General features: G+C 37.8%; 1 protein-coding gene and 1 non-coding gene across 2 annotated transcripts; both read right to left on the reverse strand.

Moving 5' to 3' along the window:
• Positions 1-1,859: 1,859 nt before the first annotated feature.
• On the reverse strand, positions 1,860-5,558 carry LOC130994343 (malate synthase, glyoxysomal-like). Its single transcript, XM_057919391.1, has 3 exons — positions 5,202-5,558; positions 2,627-3,253; positions 1,860-2,542 (listed from the first exon to the last, which is right to left on the reverse strand). The coding sequence occupies exons 1-3, from the start codon at positions 5,556-5,558 to the stop codon at positions 1,967-1,969; spliced, it is 1,560 nt and encodes a 519-aa protein (XP_057775374.1). The 3' UTR covers positions 1,860-1,966.
• Positions 5,559-12,178: 6,620 nt separating this feature from the next.
• On the reverse strand, positions 12,179-12,285 carry LOC130996320 (small nucleolar RNA R71). Its single transcript, XR_009092504.1, has one exon. It is a non-coding gene; the product is annotated as a small nucleolar RNA R71 (small nucleolar RNA).
• Positions 12,286-21,130: the final 8,845 nt, after the last annotated feature.

Here is a 21,130-nt window from a genome sequence, read left to right on the forward strand (position 1 = left end):
ATTATGCTCATAATGATCTTAAGGGACCTTCAGAGATTGAGACTATATATAGGTGGAGGTTAAGGCCCTTTCTGTTGCCAAGAATAGGCATCCCAAAATCAAGAATGTTTTTGTCATTCTCTATATCCAACACTACAAAGTTAGTTGGGAAGATAAAATCACTCACTTTCATAGGCACATCCTCCACAACTCCGAGTGAATAAGTGACCAATCAATCCGCCATCTACGAATCAATAGATGTGGGCTTCATCTCTCCAATTGGATTCTCCACAGCTGCATCTGCCTTCATGGTAGTCAATGCGTTAATCTTAGAAGTCGACACAACCATCTGAGTAGAAAACATAGCCATAGGATCTAAGCTTGATGTAACAACCACTTTCTTCAACATGACTCTCTCTGATGGCCACTGATAGCTTGTGGTAGCCATACTATCAATGATCTCTATGGCCTCTAAACTTCTCTTTTTCAACAATGATCCTCCTGCAGCTGTATCCATGAGCATTCGGGTACGTTCTCCACAAGCATTGTAGAACACCACCACTTGCATACCCTCATCAAAACCATGATTGGGGAACTTCCTAAGCTTCTGTTGATATCACTCCCATGTCTCCGCTAGTGTCTGTGCATCAAATTGTTGGAATTGGATAATGTCCATCTTGAGCTTCAGAGTGAGACGAGGAGGGTAAAACTTGGGTAGGAATTGATGTGCCACATCCTCCTATTCCGGAGTAGCTCCTATTTGCCAAGTATGATACCACGATTTCGCCTTGTCCCAAAGAGAGGATAGGATCAAGAACTCCATTCATCTTAATAGTGCTGCATAACTCTAGAAATTGCGCTAGATGCGCATTGGGATTATCAACTGGCTACCACCATATTGATTCTGCTGCGCCATCGCGAGAAATCTTGATTTTTGCTCTTTATCCAGAATGGGTTCAGGCAATGAAAGAAGAACTTCTTGCTCTGATTTCCAATGGCAATGGGACATGGACCCTTACTTTGTCTGAGCCTTCCAGTTATGCTCAAGTTGTTTTTACAGCTTTCTAAATGGGCTCTCTATTATTGCTAAACTTTGCTTCTTTTATTCTACTTACCAAAAAAAAAAAAAAAAAAAACTTATGAAATCTCAATAAGCAAAGGCAAATGAAATGACATAAACACACATATTAGTATGCTGGAAAACTAGAGGTAGATGAACCTGAATTTAATTCATCAAAACTCAGAGACGATCATTCAAAAGGTGATGCTAAACAGCTACAATGTGGTCGTCCACAAATTGGTTAAATAAGAAAAAAATTGATTTATTTTTTAAATCAAAACTAAGATTTAGTTATTTTATTGTATTATCTACATTATAGTTATTTTTTATAGTAATTTTTTTACTTTTCTAAAAAATAAAATAAAAAAAAGTACTCCCTCTGTCCCCAAAATAAGTTCCTATTTGGGGACGGCACGAGTTCTAAGAAAAAATGGTAAAATGTATTGATAGTGGAGAAAAATATGTTATAATTAGTATTGAGAGTGGTGAAAATGTGAAAAAGTGTTATAATTAGTATTGAGAGTGGTGAAAAAGTGAAAAGTAAAAATAAATAAAGTATTATTAGTGGTAGGGTAGTTGTCAAAAAATGGAAAGAAAGAAAGAGGAACTTATTTGGGGGACGTCCCAAAAAAGAAAAAGATGAACTTATTTCAAGGACGGAGGGGGTATAATTTTTTTTAAAATTAAGTACAATGCATACAATACAATAATATAGATTTATCGTAATCGTAATTCAAAAGCTAAGATATACATAAAACATAGATGTGATTCAGATAGGTCTTATTACATGAGGTGCAACCAACACTAACACCAACACCAAAACAACACAAACACCAAGAAGAAACATGAGCTGACATTGCAACATAAGTTATAGACTACAACAACAACGACGACGACGACAACAACAACAACAACAACGAAAACGATTCAGACGTCCTCAGACTTAACAACGACAGGGACACGGATTTTTCTATTGGCATCAAGGGTGAGAAAATCCTCCAAGCATTCCCTGGTGAATATCTTGCAAGCCTCCTCATACATTCCGCTACGAAACCTGTCGTTCCCGACCTCGCTCCGAATCCTGGCCATTTCCTCGGCGACGACTCCGTGGAAGAGGGAAGGAGTGAGCTTGAAGCCGAGCCTGTCTCCATCCAAATCCGCCCCGTATTTGAGCCACTGCCACATCTGCACCCTGCTTATCTCACCATCCTCCATTAGGCCATAGAGCGGCACGGTGAGCCACGCCGCCAGGTATTGGATCCCCACCCTTGTGTTGAGCCGCAGGCCCTCCACGCTGCCTACGCCTCTCGGCTCCATCGCCACGCCTTGTATCTGGTTGGCCCTGCCGCCCATCCTGCCCTCGAAAACCTCCATGATCCCCGGGATGAGCCCAAGGTGGGCCGCCCACGTCCCATCGTGCCCTGCCTCCACTTCTCTCTGCTTCTCCTTCCTCACCAGCTCCACGCCCGCCTCCGGATCATCTTTGATCGGAATCTGACCCGCCTGTCGGAATCAATAATATTTTCATCCATTAGTATAATTAAATATATATGTATGTGCGTGTTAGTTTTGAAGAAGTTTACGTGCCATTCCTCCCATGGCGTGGACGCCGCGCCTGTGGCAAGTCCTGATTAGCAAATTGGATAGCTGGATTCTGTCGGGGAGAAGGCGGCCGGGATGAGCTTCGAACGCCTTAACGTAGCTGGAAATGTGGTCCCACCGGCCGCAGTTCAATCCGGCGGAGTGATCCTTCAATTCATGAAGAATTTCATCCATCTGAAACGCTGCCGGAAGTGTTTCGATCAGCACGGTGGCCCGGATGCTGCCCCTGTCGATTCCGGCCACCTTCTCCGCCTTTTCGAAGACTCGATTCCATATCCTGGCTTCCCTGGAGTGTTCCATTTGGGGGAGATAGAAAAAGGGTCCGAAGCCTTGGCCTTGGGTTTGGCGAAATATGGAGCAATTGTGGAAGAAGTAGAGGCCGAAGTCGACGAGGCAGGCGGCGGCGGGGCGGCCGTCGATGAGGATGTGAGACTCCGGCAGATGGCAGCCTCTGGGGCGGACGAAGAGCGTGGCGATGCGTTGGTTGAGTTTGTAAACTGTGTCGCTGCCTTCTTCGTGGAACATTATAGTGCCACTCATAGCATCTCTCAAGTTAACCTGCCCTCTTACCATCTTCTCCCAGCTTGCTGAAACTGCATCTTCGAAATCAGCCTGCATATTTCCATCAAATATAGTATGTAAAGCCTTGATCAACAACGGATATCATCATTTACATAAACTCAACACATTTATGATTTATCTAACAATCACATAATAATTAATATTATACATGCTCTACTGATAGAAAAAGTGCATGCCTTGAACACAAAATATGTATGGCCTATTATATTCCTAAATTAAATTTTAATTTTAAGTGTAATTTATAAATTATATACATAGAAGAATATATTAATTTATCAAATATTAAAATACTACAAAAATATATTAATTAATTACATTACCATAATCAAAATTAATCTATTTGAAACTCTTTTTAGAATCTTGAAAATGATAAATCTTTATATATATAAAAAGCAAAGTAAATGTAATTTAATTCAATTTGAAGGATATAATTGGAATTTATGGAAAAAAATACATGAATCCTATGCCAATGAAAACTGCCGTACCGTAAATTATACTAAAAAAAAAAAAAAAAAAAACTGCCGTAAATTATAAATTGGAAGAAAAAAAACTGCCCATTTAAATAATCTTGCATATAAATCGGCATTGCATATGCATGTTACTATTTTTGTGAATTAAGTTTAAATTTTTAATCTCTTCCTCTCCTTTTTTTTCATTTTATTGACAAAGTATATTTTTCTCATTTTCATGAAATTCTATTTTGGATAAAATATGTAATATATATCTTGAATGAAAGGTCATGAAATTACCTTTAATTTGATATATAATAGTATGTAAAACAAAATTAAAATGAGCAAGTTGTGACCATTTAGAGTTTTAACATATTAAAAAAAGTTATATTTTAAAAAGTGATATTTTCCTTAAAATGAGGAATCATATTTTTATATAAATTACATTGGTTGTATTAAAATATTACATCACTTTGCAAATAATAAATTTTGTATCAAATTAATTTTTTTTAGTTTATATTAATAATTATAAAGCGTATAAATAACTTAAGTGAATCTAAAATCCGCGATATGCGCGGGAGGTACACTAGTATCCTATAAAATACAAACTACCTAACTAGATAAATGAATATAAGAATAATTCACAATTATATAAATAAATAATGTACATATCACGTATACACTAAGGATGTTTTTACTTTGATTGTAAAATTTTCATTTGGAAATGATGGATAAGAAAAGATGAGAAAATATTTTTTTTTTCTTATTTTAACATATGTTTATTAGAGATGAAAAAATGAGAAAATGTTGGATAATATTTTCACACCACAGGGTAATATTATCCAACATTGGAGAGAAAATGAGTGAAAATGAAAGAAAATATTCCATCATACCCTTAGAAAATTTTTCATTACAGTAATTAAACATGTGAAAATAGTGGAAAATTGATCAAAGTAGGGTGTTTGGCTGAGCTTATAAGCTCCTCAAAACAGCTTATAAGCTGTTTAAGAGCTTATAAGCTCCTTCAAATTGTTTGGCAAAATAAGCTTCTAAACAGCTTATAAGCTCCCCAAAAAATAAGTTCTTCTACCCCAACTTATTTTTTTATAATCTCATATGAAACAATCTTTTTACAAATATTTTTTAATTATAATTTATTATTTTCATCATATATCATTTAAGTTCATTTTTCTTCGATTTTCTCTCTAAAAAAATATTTTCTCTCTCTAGCAAAAAAATTCTCTCTCTAGCTTATAAGTTTAATTATCCAAACACTTTGACAACTTAAAAGCTCTTAAAAACGACATCTTATAAGCTCCAAGAGCTTATAAGCTCTTTAAAATAAGCTTAGCCAAACACCCTCAAAATTGTCTCATTTTCCATCAAAGTAAACACATCCTAAATAGTATACTAGATAATAATAAAGCATTGTCACGTGATCGAGTATAGAGGCATGTCAAAACATACTAAATGAATACACTACCTTTTTAATTTAATCAAGCAAATATAATTTTAGAATATGTACTTACCATGAAAACCTGGGCTCCGGAATTGTGTGCATTGATGACCATCTTCCTATCCACAGGCCCAGTGATTTCAACCCTCCGATCAGCCACGGCCGGCGGCACGGCTGCGCAGGCCCACTCGCCTTCTCTGACGTACTTGGTCGCCGGATCGAACCCCGGCAACTCCCCATTATTGTACCTCACCTGAGCCTCCTTCCTGCAATCCATAGCATACTCAATATCTTTCATGAACTCTCTCTGCAAATCCACAACAAACTGCAGAGCATCCTTGCTCAAAATTGAAGCAAATTCTTCATCATATCTTCCCCTTATTTTAACTCCCTCTGGCACATCATAGCCCCTCGCATCTACACTCACCATATTTCCCTTTTATTTAGAAATTATGAAACTAATATGCATGATGTAAATATATATGTATATATATATATATAGATGGCTGGGTTTTGAGATTATCATTGTGCAGGCAGATACCAATATAAAAATATTTGGATGCACATTTATTTAGATTGATTGTTGTGCATGCTATTTGTAAAGGATACAAACAAGATGAGCTATTAACTGAACATCAGGTGTGGAGGTGCGTCTGCTCGATGCATTATTATATATTATAGGGTTACGCCAAAATGGGTGATGAAGATCATGCACTCACTATGAGAAGAAACAACAACATTAAGCTGAAAACTATAAGTGGCTCTACAAACAATAAATCTATTCAGTCACATTGTGACCACCCACAAACTAGTTTAATAGAGAAAGTTTCGATTTATTTAATTTATTTTTTTAAATAAAAATAGAATTTAGTTATTTTATTGTATTCTATATATTGTACTTATTTTTTTTTTTTAAATCGCATTTTTTATTTTTAATTTATTTTTTCGTTTGTTTGTTACTTCTTTGATATTGTGTCTTTTGACCTCTTGTTGTAATCACTTTTGAGCTACAGCTTTATATGGCTTTCCTGTTTGATTTCTTATTTTCCTTGTGGTTTCCTCTTGACGTTGTCACATTTAGGCAACGTCGTGTATGAACTATTAATTAATGTTTTATTTATAGATTGGGGATATGTCTAATTCCTCACCTTTTGGATGTTTATTAAAAAAATGATTAAATTTTATTTTCATTTTAAAAAATAAATTAAATGACTTTTTTTGTTTTCTATTTAAGTGATTTGTGGGAGGCTGGCTATTTAGCATCAATTAATCCTCTCCAAGCACTGATATATTGCATTATCTTTATTGCATGCTAGCTAGCATCAAATTTAGCGTTTCAGTGTTTTATTCGGAAGGTGTCGAGATTTGAAGGATTCCGCACTTTAAGAAAAACTTGTAGATAATAACTGTGCTTAAATTGAAAGGCGCGCCGTACATAACAGAGAACAGCACACTGGGGTGAATATCCGGATTTCAGATCGGATTTTTGCCTAATTCGATATGATCATAGTATCCGAAAATTCGAATACAAAAATTCGAAAAATTTCGGATAAAAATTCGATCCGAACCGAAAATTCCAAAATATTAAAAAAATCGAAATGTGAAAAAAAAATCCGAAAATCGAATAAATCCGAACAATCCAAAATGCATATCAACCTAACCAATTAAATAATTACAATCAAATTCATATCCTAATTAACAAATCATTAATTATAATAAATCAATATGAGAGTATAGGGTTAGAATTTAGAAATATTTAACTACTAGTACATCCTCCCGTGCAATGCACGGGCCACGATTTATTTATTTATTTTTAAAATTTTAATTTATATAAATATATTACTCTCTCCGTCCCACTCTAATAGGTTCGTTTTCCTTTTTGAGACGTCTCACTCCAATAGGCTCGTTTTTCATTTTCAGTAAAGAAAATGTACTTAATTGGTGTGAACCACGCCACTTACTCCTTGATGAGGAGTAATATATGCAGAGGAATCATTCCGAGCAGAGGAATGGGCTTTGGCAGAGGAATCACTCCGAGCAGAGGAATGGGCTTTGGCAGAGGAAAGGAATCACTCCGAGCAGAGGAATGGGCTTTGGCAGAGGAATCACTCCGAGCAGAGGAATGGACTTTGGCAGAGGAATCACTCCGGGCAGAGGAATGGGCTTCGGTAGAGGAATCATTTCGGGCAGAGGAATGGGCTTCGGTAGAGGAATCACTCCGGGCAGAGGAATCACTCTGGGCAGAGGAATGGACTTCGGTAGAGGAATCACTCCGGGCAGAGGAATGGGCTTCGGTAGAGGAATCATTCCGGCCAGAGGAATGGGCTTCGGTAGAGGAATCACTCCGGGCAGAGGAATGGGCTTTGGTAGAGGAATCATTCCGGGCAGAGGAATGGGCTTTGTAGAGGAATCACTCAGAGTTAACTTTACCACCAAGTTGGGCTTCATTTCTCTGTTTCGTGGGCTTTAGGCTTGGGCCCAATTAGGTATCTATAAATAGAAGGTTCAACATTAGCATGGGGGGGCAATTCATTCTACCATCTATAACTTTACCACCGAGTTGGGCTTTATTTCTCTGTTTCGTGGATCTGGCTCCCTTTCTTGAGCCGTCGGGTGGAATTGGTGGATCTTCTACTCTACTAAAGGATGGGCCGGAAGAAGCCCCAATTCCACCTATACCTTGGCAGAGATGAGGCCAATTCCTTGATTGATGAAAGTGGGAATTGACCAGAAATCCTTAATTATAATTATACTCCCTCCGTCCACGAAAGAACTTCCTATTTTTCTATTTCGGGACGTCCACGAAAGAACTTCCTACTTTTTCCTATTTTGGGACAATACCCCACCACTTAAAAAATACTCCCCTTTTAAGACAATTCCCACCACTCAAATAACATTAATTAAAACAACACAATAAATTATTAATACTTTTTCACAATTCCCAATACACTTTACAACTTTTTCTCCACTCTCAATACACTATACAACATTTTATTAAAACCCGTGCCACTCCCTCTTAGGAAGTTCTTTCATGGACGGAGGGAGTATTATAATTATAGTAGTAGATTGGTGAGAATGACTCTAGGAGCAGATAGGGGTGTAATCGAACCGAGCCGAACCGAATAGTGGTGTGCTCAAGTTTGGTTTGTTAAGTATCGAATCGAATCCGGAACTTTACTTACTGAATACTTTGAGGCTCACGAGCCTAATCGAGCCTACATGAACTTTCTAAATTTATATTTATATTCAAAATATTGATTATTTTATTTTAAAAATAAATTATTTTATTTAAAATAATAAATATATTAATTATTTTCTTATAACAAATAAAATTAATTAGAGATTTAATACAATTATTATTAATTTTAGTGGGTAAATATAAGTTATGTCTACTAATAATTTATATTTTTCAAGCTGAATCACTTGACGAACATGTTCACGAGCTAACGAGCCGAATACTACTAAGCTCAAGTTTGGTTTGTTTATTTTACGAGCTTCTCTAAACGAACTTGAACGAGCTTTTTTCGAGCCGAGCTCCGAATAGTTCGCGAGCGGCTTGGTTTGTTTACAGCCCTAGGAGCAGTAGCCTTTATTGGTGTTTTCTCGCAATGAATTCCTGAACCAATTGCCAAATAGAAAGGCTAGACATCAGTTTGTAACCAGACTATGGATAGGAGGGCAGTCTATGATTCACCTCCGAATAATGAGTAGGTAGTTCTATTCTTTTGATTTTTCTATTCATAGTAAATTGATGGGGGAATGCAGAGAACAAATCTATGACACGGTACCTGTATTAAGCCACCTTCAAGATATGCAGAGGCTGACATGATAAATTACGCTTCCAATGTGGCTGAAGAAATAGAGTATATATTCTGAGCCAAGTAACTACAAGGAGGCCATTAATAGCAAAGAAAGGGACAAATGGATTGAAGTCATGAAGGAAGAAATAGAATCATTACTCAAGAATGGAACCTGGATTCTTGTTAATAACTTAAGTCACAAAAGGTTGTCAGTTGTAAATGGATTTTTAAGAAGAATGTTGAGTCAACCAAAGTGAACAAGATAAGATTTAGAGTAAGATTAGTTGCTACAGGTTTCACTAAAAAAGAAGGAGTTGATTTTAATGAGGTTTTCTCTCCTCATATCAAACATAGCTCAATTAGAATTCTAGTAGTTGTTGTGGCAAAGAATGATTGGGAATTACATCAACTTGATGTTAAAAAAGCCTTCTTGCATGAAGACTTGGAATATAATAGACTATATACATGATACAACATGAGGGTTTTTTTCAGCCTGGTGAAGAAGATAATGTGTGCTTATTAGAGAAGAGTTTATATGGTCTGAAACGAAGTGGTAGGCAATGGTACAGAAAGTTTGATGATCATATGTTGATAATTGGTTTCAAGAGATCTGAATATGATAGCTGTGTGTATATTAAGATGAAGAATGACATTGCAGTAATTTATTTATTTCTGTATGTGGATGATATCCTCATAGCGAGAGCAAGTAAGGCTGAAATAAAAATGGTTAAGCAAGACATTCAAGATAATTTTGACATGAAGGACTTCGGTAATACAAAAAGGATTCTTGGTATATACTAAGGAACAAGGAGAAGAAAGAGTTATGGCTTACTCAACATGATTATGTCTTGAAGGTGATAATGAAATTGCTTTGACTCTTCATCTTCATGGTTGCAGACTGGTCGATCAACAGAGAACCTTTGACTTTCCTCATTCACGTGTCACGTGAGTTCCCATTTTTCCATGTTGATTAAGGCCTTTTCTGTTACCAAGGATAGGCATCCCAAAATCAAGAATGTTTTTGTCATTCTCTATATCCAACACTATGAAGTTAGCTGGGAAGATAAAATCACTCACTTTTACAAGCACATCCTCCACAACTCCGTGTGGGTAAGTGACAAACATGGTTTTCATACCTCAATTCCACATGTTTTGTTGTCATTTCCCTTCATGTTTTGCTTGTGAATGCTTGTTTGTGCCCGAATATTTAGTTTTATGAAGATTTGATATCTTGGTGTAGTTTTGGAGTAATTTCAGGAAAAATAAAGGATTAATTGGAGCATTTTGAAGATATGAGATTGAAGTACGTCTCGAGAGGAATCCGTGAGCGCAAACGGCGACCAAATCCGAGTCCGGACGAGGGAGAACGGAGCAAAACGAGCGGACTGTGCAAAACGCCCAGTACCCCCGCGGTCACCACCCGCGGCCGCGGGGTGGGACCGCGGGTCAGCTGTTCCCAATTCCAGGGGTGTACCGCGGTCACCACCCGCGGCCGCGGGGCGGGACCGCGGGTTCCCTGAGTTTTGCCCACGTTTGAGCACCACGGGCGCGGGCCATGACCGCGGGAAAAGAGCGGAGTCGCGTTTTTCAGCCCTTAACCCCCATTTTTCCCCTTTTCCTCACATTATTCATCATCCCCAACATTCAACACACCCATTTCCATCTTCCCCAATTCCTCCACACCAAACCCTAGCCTCCATTACCACATCTTTTTACCAAGATTGAATGCATTGAAGAGGAGAGAAGATTGAAGAAAGCTCATTAATAGGATTTGTCACTTCTTACTCTCTCTTTCATTTATGTATTTCTTTGATTTAGGTTTGTTGTTTGTGAACATGTTTGAATAAATCCCCCATTGGTTTGGGGATTAGGCTAGTTGATTATGTGATGGATTGATTATTATGCTTAATATATGTCTTGATTATTTCCTTGTTATTATCTTTTCAAGCCCTAGCTTTAATTCTTGTATGGATTGTTGGCCACTTTCTATGCATTTCTAATTTGTGATTTGAATTGGGAGAGGATAATCATAATAGATTAGGAGCTTGAAACATATTGACTCAATAAACCGGGAGGTTGAGAGTTGGGTGAGAGTTTACCGATCCTTTGTGCTTTTGGGAGTTATAGGTTAGAAGTTGACCGGGGACGGCAACTATGACCCGTAATCTACCGTTTTAGTCGTCTGGGAGGGGGCTAGAACTAGTGGGGAGATCACTCTAGATAAATAGGAATATCAAGACTAATATTGAGCTAATTTGAAGTCCATTGCTAATCCATCGATGCCTAATCCCTAAACCACCTTCATCACTTAATTAATCCACTTTGTTTGATTGTTCTTATTTTGTCTTTGAATTTGTTAGTTAATCAAACCACTCACCTCCTTGTTTAGTCTAAATAGCTCTAGCATAATGAATTAGGATAATCACTAGATTGAACTACTAATCCTTGTGGGATACGACCTTGCTTCCATATATTACAACTACCCGTATACTTGCGGCGTGGTGAAAATATTAGCGAACAAGTTTTTGGCGCCGTTGCCGGGGATTAGTTTAGTTTGATTACTTGTGATATTTTGAATCATTGTGCTTAACTACTTTGGACATTTTACTTGCTTTATTTTTATTTTCAATTTTAAGATTGTGTCTTGACTCTTTGTTTCTTTTTGGTTGGTAGGTAGTGTATGAACACAAGGTCTAAGGGTGCACCTCTTATACCCATTAACCTTGAGGTTGAAGCATTTTGCCGACACAACAAAGCAAGAGCAAGAAGAGAGAAAGAAATGGAGGGAAACATGATGGAAAATCAAGAATTGATCCTCCAACTCCAAAGACAATTGGAGGCTATACAAGGGCGTATCAATGAGCAAGAGGCTCGAAGGAATGCACCACCACCACCACCTATTAGCAATATGTTCCAACCCGTGGTCCAACAAGGGGGAGTGCATGCCCCAAGAATCAATGCCAACAATTTTGAACTCAAGGCGAGTCTCATCAACATGGTGCAACAAAATCAATTTGCCGGTCTTTCTCAAGATGACCCGAATGGACATCTCGGCAATTTCTTGGAGATATGCGATACTATCAAGATAAATGGAGTCCCGGAGGATGCCATTCGACTCCGACTCTTTCCCTTCTCACTAAGGGGCATAGCCAAGACGTGGTATCAATCTTTGGAGATTGGTTCCATCACTACATGGGAGAAAATGGCTCAAAAGTTCCTTATCAAGTTCTTCCCTCCAAGTAAGACAATGAAGATGAAGAAGGACATTGTCCAATTTCATCAATTCGATGGAGAGACCTTCTATGAAGCTTGGGAGAGATTCAAAGAGATGATAAGGAAGTGTCCCAACCATGGTTTGGATCAAAACACCATTATTTGCTCATTCTATACCGGGTGTAGTGGTGAGATGCAAAGTGACATGAATGCATCGGCCAATGGAGCATTGTTGGAGAAGAGCCACGAGGAGGCCGCCCACATCATTGAAAATTTAGCCGCAAATAGCTACCAATTTCCGGGGGAGAGGACTATTTTGAAGAAGGTGGCGGCTACAACAAGCTCGGATCCAATACCTCTTTTGACGGCTCAATTGACCGCTATGAATAGCAAGATTGATGCTATGTCAATATCAAGAGTAGAACCCGTGGTTGAAGAACAAACTAGCTTTGAGGATGTGAACTACATCAACAACAACAACAACCGAGGCTATGGGAACTTCCGGCCCCAACAACAAGGTGGCTATCAAGGACAAGGGCAATACAATCAAGGGTTTCAAGCAAATCGTCACCCGAATCTTTCCTATGGTAATCCCAATAACTTCTTGCAACCACCGCCCGGATTTGCGGTTAATGATGGCATGATCAAGGAAGAGAAGAAGCTCAACCTTGAAGAGATCTTAATGAAATTCATAACGGCCACTCAAGCCCACATGACAAGAACCGATGAAAGGTTAGAGGCTCAAGCAACCCAATTGAAAATGCTTGAGATGAAAGTGGGACAAATTGCCGAATCCTTAAGCAACCAACATCAAAAGGGGCAATTTTCGAGTAACACCGTTGTGAATCCAAAAGAACATTGCAAGGCTATCACTATAAGAAGTGGGAAGATACTTGAAGAGTCCAAGATACCTCCGGAAGTCATGAACAATGATGAGAACATTTCCTCAAAAATGCAAGGCGATAAGGAGAAGGAGAAAGATGTGTACAAGGCACCACCACCTTATTGCCCACCAATTCCATTCCCTCAAAGACTTCAAAAGAAAAATGTGGAGAGTGAGTTCTCTAAATTCCTTGAGATCTTTCGGAAGGTACACATCAACATCCCCCTTGTTGAAGCTTTGCAACAAATGCCCAAGTATGCAAAATTTCTCAAGGAAGTTCTATCCAAGAAGAAGAAATTAGAAGAATTTGAGACGGTCAACCTCACCGAAGAATGTTGTGCCATTCTTCAAAAGAAGCTACCCATCAAGATCAAGGATCCCGGGAGCTTTACTATCCCATGTGATGTTGGAAATGGTCGTTTTGGAAAGGCCTTGTGTGATTTGGGAGCAAGCATAAATTTGATGCCTCTCTCCATCTTCAACAAGCTTGAAATAGGAACCATTAAGCCAACCACGATTGCTTTGCAAATGGCGGACCGTTCCGTTTCATATCCAAAAGGGATAGTGGAGGATGTCTTGGTGAGGGTTGACAAATTCATTTTTCCGGTGGATTTTGTGGTGTTGGATATGGTTGAGGACAAGGATGTACCTTTGATCCTTGGACGTCCATTCTTGGCGACGGGGAGGGCCCTAATTGATGTTGCAAAGGGCAAGCTCACATTGAGAGTGAATGATGAGAGTGTTACCTTCTCAATCCACAAAGCTCCCAAGCACAAAGATGGGGAAGAAAGAATGAGAGTGGAGGAATGCAAATTGATGCAAGTGATTGAACCTTGCATCAACATGAAAGAAAAATTGAAGGGAGAAAGGAAAGAGGAGGAAGCCCAAGGCTTGGAGTTGAAGCTTCTCCCCACACACTTGAAGTATGCATTCTTTGGTGAGAATGAGATACATCCAATGGGGCAAGACCGTGTACTCCAACTCAAAGAGTTAGATGAGTATCACGCATTTGAGAAGTCAAGCCTCTACAAAGAGAGGACAATAAGTGCTAATGACGAGATGATGCACAAACGGGAGTTTGCACCCGATGATGAAGTCCTTCTCCTCACCTTCCGTCAATCACTACCTCCGGAAAAGCCAAGATCAAAATGGACGGGTCCTTTCAAAATCAACAAGATTTTCAACAATGGAGCAATTGAATTGAGAAAGAAGGATGAAAGAACCTTTGTGGTTGAGAAGGAAAGAATCAAGGCATTTTTGCCCTTGAAACCAAAAGTTGAAGTGTTCGTTGGAACCACCCCCGAGCCATAACACCATCATGGAGACGTCTAGCTCATGACGTTAAACTAAGCGCTAGTTGGGAGGCACCCCAACAAGGTACCCTTTAATTTTTGTATGGTTTATTTTTATTTTTTTTATATGTTAGTTTTTTTTGTGAGTCCGAGACAACTTCTCCTTCTCTTTTCTTCCAAACTCATTTTCACTTTGTGTGAAATAAGTTTGGGGGGAGGGGAGAGATGGATTAGTTGTCTCATCTATCTTAAGCTTTACTTGTTTTTGTTTGTTTTAGTATTGTTGTCTTGTTTTTGTTATTGTTGAATAAATGAAAGCTTGAGAGTTAGTTGGGTTGATATTTTTGTTTTTGTTTTGCTTGGGATAATTGTATCAAACTTTGTGATGTTGATTGAATGTCATTGGGCTTATGATATGAATCGTTTCTTGGAAAAATTGTGTGTATCACTTGTGGATTATGCATGAAAAGTTTGAACTTGTGACAAGTGAGTTAAATGTTTTGCCTCCAAGAACTTGAAAATGAGCTTGTAAGAATTGAGCCTTTGATTGTCATACATTTACAATCTCATTTTGTTCTTGAGTGTAAATCATTTGAGCATGTGTGTTGATCTCTAGAACTTGCCATGAGTCCTTTCTTGAAAATAAAAGTAGATGTGTTGTTAATATTGAAGTGATTTAAGGCCATCCTTGTTAGCCACTTAACTCAAATTGTGTCCAAATTCTCATTTGATCCTAGTTTACCCCTTTCGTGCCTTGTAGCCTTTCTTTTAATGAACCAATGATAAAGGGGTAGAACTTAGAGTGTTAGTGGTTGCTTTGATGAAAATGGTTGGAAAATGATTGAAATTGCTTGTCAAACTTCGATTGAGTGAAAATCACTAGTCTCCTATAAGCTCAAAAAGAAAAAGAAAGAAAAATTGAAGAGACATGTGAATAAAATAGTACAAAGGGGAGTGATTTTCCTTTTGAATCATGGTCTTGATAAGTATTCATAGGGTGAAAAGGAAGAAAAGTGGGGATATTGGTTGATTGATTAGAAAAGAACAATGGTGAATATGACATATTCAATTTGGGAATTGTATGGGATATGAGTCACTTTGCCTATAAACACCTCACCTCACCAAAGAGCTCTCATTGCAACCTAAATAGAAGCCCTTTTTGATCTTTATTTGTAACACATTGAAGTATAGAGAGTTAGGATAAATGGCAAGCTTATGGTAGATTGCATACTTGTTTCAATTTGAGTGCAAACACGTCCATTCTAAACACTTGAGAGTTGAGTGCGTCATTGAAACATCCACTTTGTTAGGATTCAAGCTTGGAGGTTATAATATTGAACTCATTATCACTTGTGACTTCTTGGAATGCATTTATACTTGTGATGCACTTTTGAAAGATTTTTTGTAAAATTTGAAGCCCTTGAAATGACACCAATTCATGCTCACATGTTTGTTTACTTTTATTTCTCTTCTCTTCGTCGTTTGGGGACAAACAACACTTTAAGTTTGGGGGGTTGACAAACATGGTTTTCATACCTCAATTCCATATGTTTTGTTGTCATTTCCCTTCATGTTTTGCTTGTGAATGCTTGTTTGTGCCCGAATATTTAGTTTTATGAAGATTTGATATCTTGGTGTAGTTTTGGAGTAATTTCAGGAAAAATAAAGGATTAATTGGAGCATTTTGAAGATATGAGATTGAAGTACGTCTCGAGAGGAATCCGTGAGCGCAAACGGCGACCAAATCCGAGTCCGGACGAGGGAGAACGGAGCAAAACGAGCGGACTGTGCAAAACGCCCAGTACCCCGCGGTCACCACCCGCGGCCGCGGGGTGGGACCGCGGGTCAGCTGTTCCCAATTCCAGGGGTGTACCGCGGTCACCACCCGCGGCCGCGGGGCGGGACCGCGGGTTCCCTGAGTTTTGCCCACGTTTGAGCACCACGGGCGCGGGCCATGACCGCGGGAAAAGAGCGGAGTCGCGTTTTTCAGCCCTTAACCCCCATTTTTCCCCTTTTCCTCACATTATTCATCATCCCCAACATTCAACACACCCATTTCCATCTTCCCCAATTCCTCCACACCAAACCCTAGCCTCCATTACCACATCTTTTTACCAAGATTGAATGCATTGAAGAGGAGAGAAGATTGAAGAAAGCTCATTAATAGGATTTGTCACTTCTTACTCTCTCTTTCATTTATGTATTTCTTTGATTTAGGTTTGTTGTTTGTGAACATGTTTGAATAAATCCCCCATTGGTTTGGGGATTAGGCTAGTTGATTATGTGATGGATTGATTATTATGCTTAATATATGTCTTGATTATTTCCTTGTTATTATCTTTTCAAGCCCTAGCTTTAATTCTTGTATGGATTGTTGGCCACTTTCTATGCATTTCTAATTTGTGATTTGAATTGGGAGAGGATAATCATAATAGATTAGGAGCTTGAAACATATTGACTCAATAAACCGGGAGGTTGAGAGTTGGGTGAGAGTTTACCGATCCTTTGTGCTTTTGGGAGTTATAGGTTAGAAGTTGACCGGGGACGGCAACTATGACCCGTAATCTACCGTTTTAGTCGTCTGGGAGGGGGCTAGAACTAGTGGGGAGATCACTCTAGATAAATAGGAATATCAAGACTAATATTGAGCTAATTTGAAGTCCATTGCTAATCCATCGATGCCTAATCCCTAAACCACCTTCATCACTTAATTAATCCACTTTGTTTGATTGTTCTTATTTTGTCTTTGAATTTGTTAGTTAATCAAACCACTCACCTCCTTGTTTAGTCTAAATAGCTCTAGCATAATGAATTAGGATAATCACTAGATTGAACTACTAATCCTTGTGGGATACGACCTTGCTTCCATATATTACAACTACCCGTATACTTGCGGCGTGGTGAAAATATTAGCGAACAGTAAGTGACCAATCTATCCGCCATCTACAAATCAATAGATGTAGGCTTCATCTCTCCAATCTCCAATCGCTTAAAAATCGACAACGACATCAGCTTGATGCTAGCTCCAAGATCACACAGTGCACACCCAAAGTGTTGGCCGCCAATCACGCAAGCTAAAGCTACCAAGATCCTTGATCTTTGCAGGAAGCTTATGTTCTAGAATGGCACTACACTCCTCGCCGAGGTTGACAGTCTCAAAATCCTCCAACTTTTTCTTCCATGAGATAATGTCGTTGAGGTACTTAGCATACTTAGGCATCTCCTGTAAATCCTCTACCAAAGTAATATCTATCTATACCTTTCGGAATATCTCCGAAAATTTTGAGAACTGCTCTTTCACCCTCTCATTCTTGTGACGTTAAGGGAATAACAAAGGAGGAAAATATGGAGATAAAACTCGTTGAGCCTTCGTATTATTATTGTGGTGCTCATCCTTCATTACTTGAGGTGTTTTGATGCCTTCTTTCTTGAGGTCTTTGTGCTTAACTTCTGGCATCTTCGGTCTTCATATGCAGCCTCACTCCTTAACTCGATGGTCATACACTTCTCTTTCGGGTTTACCACAGTGTTCCTTGGGAATTTTCCCGACTGATGAACATTGCTGTTAGCACTGACCATTTGGCCCAATTGAGTCTCGAACATCTTCATCCGAGTCCCAAAGCAGCAGTAGTAGTAGACTCAAGTTTCTCCATTCGTTCATTTGATTTGGAGATGTACTTCATCAACAACTCCTCCAAATTCAGTTTCTGTTCTTTATTGATAGCTCTATTGGTAACAGAGAAACCTGGTATAGCCTGGAGTGCATTGTTGGGATTCCCATAAAACATATTTAGGTGTGGACGGTATCCACTATAGAATTTTTGTCCCCCTTGAAAATTCCCTTGATTTCCCCTTGGGAAACCACCTTGCAGACCCGGTTGGAAATTCCTGAAGTTCTTTACAACTGGATCCGCCATCATAGTAGGCAATGCGTTAATCTTAGAAGTCAGCACAACCATCAGAGTAGCAAACATAGCCATAGGATCTGAGCTTGATGTAGCAAGCTTTTTCTTCAACATGACTCTCTATGATGGCCACTGATAGCTTGTGGCAGACATACTATCAATGATCTTAATGGCATCTGAACTTCTCTTTTTCAACAATGATTCTTCTGCAGCTGTATCCATGAACATTCGAGTACGTTCTCCACAAGCATTGTAGAACACCACCACTTGTGTACCCTCATCAAAACTATGATTGGGGAACTTCCTAAGCTTCTGTTGATATCACTCCCATGTCTCCACTAATGTTTCTGCTTCAAATTGTTGGAATTGGAGAATCTCTATCTTGAGCTTCAGAGTAAGACGTGGAGGGTGAAACTTGGGTAGGAATTGATGTGCCACATCCTCCCATTCTGGAGTAGCTCCTAGCTGCAAAGTATGATACCATGATTTCGTCTTGTCCCAAAAAGAGAATGGGAAGTGGCAAAGATGAATGGTGTCATCAGAAACTCCATTCATCTTAACAGGGCTGCATAACTCCAGAAATTGTGCAATGGTGTCATCAGAAACTCCATTCATCTTAACAAGGCTGCATAAACTCCAGAAATTGCGCTAGATGCACATTAGGATCATCAACTGGGTTGCCACCATATTGATTATGCTGCACCATCATGAGAAATCTTGATTTTAGCATATTGATTATGCTGCACCATCATGAGAAATCTTATTTTTTTACACGCCGCAAGTGTACATGTGAAATTGTGTATACAGACAAGTAAGGTCGTATTACACAGAGACTGATATCTAGTGACTACTACTCTAAACTATAATTATCTATCTGGATAACAGAAAAATATGGGTTTATTTAAACTATTAAAATTAATGAGAACAGAAATAAAAACCATACAAGTAAGATGAGAGAAAAAAATATATAAATAAAATATCCCAGTGCTTTGGTTTCAACAAATTCAGGAAAATAGATAAATTCAATTCAATTAATCAATCAAGGGCAAGTTCTTGCTATAAGACAATCTCAAATTTAGTCTATACTCACCCCTGTGGCATACAAACCGTGGACTACATGCAATGATACCGTCCCAGGATCACATTTAAACATATAACTCTCAAAAGTTCCTAGGATTAAAGTCCCAACACAAGTCTCAAGTCCTCTCGGCTAATATTGACAAGTATACATATTCCATGTTCTTAGTTCAAATATTAATAATCATCTTTCGCTATCAAATTAATGCAATTAATCATGCAAAATTGGTGATAATGAACTAGGCAAACAATAAGCACAAGAACATGAAAAAGGAAAGAACAAGTCTCAATTAATCAAATCAAATAAATCAGAAATCTATCATTTGTTTACTTCCTAACCCTAGGATAAAAAGTACTAGTCACACATAGACATATGAAATCTATATATTATATGAAAAGGCAGTTTTAACATCAAGTTTTTTTTGGCGCCAAATTTCTCTCCTTCATTTTCTTTTTTGTTTTTAGTTTTTTCTACATATCGTTAAATGTGAAACATAAAAAATATCTAATATGTATCTTAAATTAAAGATCATTTAAAACGAAAAAGTTATGATCATTTAAAGATTCAAAAAATAATAATAATAATAATAATAATAATAATAATAATAATAATAATAATAATAATAATAATAATAATAATAATAATAATAATAATAAAATTCTGTTTTTTTTTTTTCATATTCTCTCTCTCTCATGACATCCACGTTTTTTTTTTCATTGTCTCTCTATTTTGATTTTATCACATTTTTTTTTGTGTTTATGTTTTATGATTTTTTACATATAATAATTTTTAGTGCAATTAAAGTGCAGCAATTATATTGAGTTATTTTAAAACTCTTTACTCTTATATTTAAATTTTTTATAAGAGAATTTTGTATTAATTTTAATAGTATAAATTTGTGGATGAATAAATAATTTTATATATTAAAAATAAAATTTTAAATATAATTTATCGTGCATCGCACGAGTGAGCGTGCTAGTAGCAACAATAAATCAAGGGTAAATATCATGAAAACCTCTTAAGTATACCCGTTTTATCAAAAATACCCTGGAACTTTCAAAATGTTCTCTAAACCCTCAAACTATGAGGTTTTTATCAAATATATCCCGCATCTATTTTTCGGTCACCAAAAACGTGATGTGGCTCGCCGGATGCCACAATGTATTTTATGTTATATTTTTTTAAAATGCAATGACAAAAACGATGTCGTTTGAAATTTAAAATTCACTTCTTTCGTGTTTGAAATTCACGCTAATAAACTAGAATTAGGGATAAACACGATAGAATATGGTAAGAAACGAAGTTGTTTTTTTCATGTCATTTTAAAAAAATAGAATATAAATTACATTGTGGCATCCGACGAGCCACATCACGTCTCTGGTAACCGAAAAATAGATGCAAGATATATTTGATAAAAACATGATAGTTTGAGGGTTTAGAGAACATTTCAAAAGTTTCAGGGTATTTTTGATAAAGTGGGGTTAAGGGGTTTTCATGATATTTACCCATAAATCGAAGGTCAAAACAATCATCCAACAACAAAAATCGTAAAAGCAATGATGAAGCTTTAAAGTCAAGCTCTCGATTTTCAAGTTTTACTCTCTTCTAGCAGTGTGAAAATAAGCAAAAGGTTAAAGGCTACGTTTGATCTTTTTTTTTGAAGCTTTCAATGGGTATCTATAGGCCAGAGTGTCAGACACTACAAAAAAACAAAGGATTACCGGCAGCGTTTGCCGTCGGTAATGGCGAGGCGGCAGCCGGAAAATAAACTACCGGCGGCATTACCGGCGGAGAGTTGCCGCCGGTAAATTTCTCGTCGGTAACACAATTA

The sequence above is a fragment of the Salvia miltiorrhiza genome, chromosome 7 (assembly GCF_028751815.1).
Source record: "Salvia miltiorrhiza cultivar Shanhuang (shh) chromosome 7, IMPLAD_Smil_shh, whole genome shotgun sequence".
NCBI classification, from domain to species: Eukaryota; Viridiplantae; Streptophyta; class Magnoliopsida; order Lamiales; family Lamiaceae; genus Salvia; species Salvia miltiorrhiza.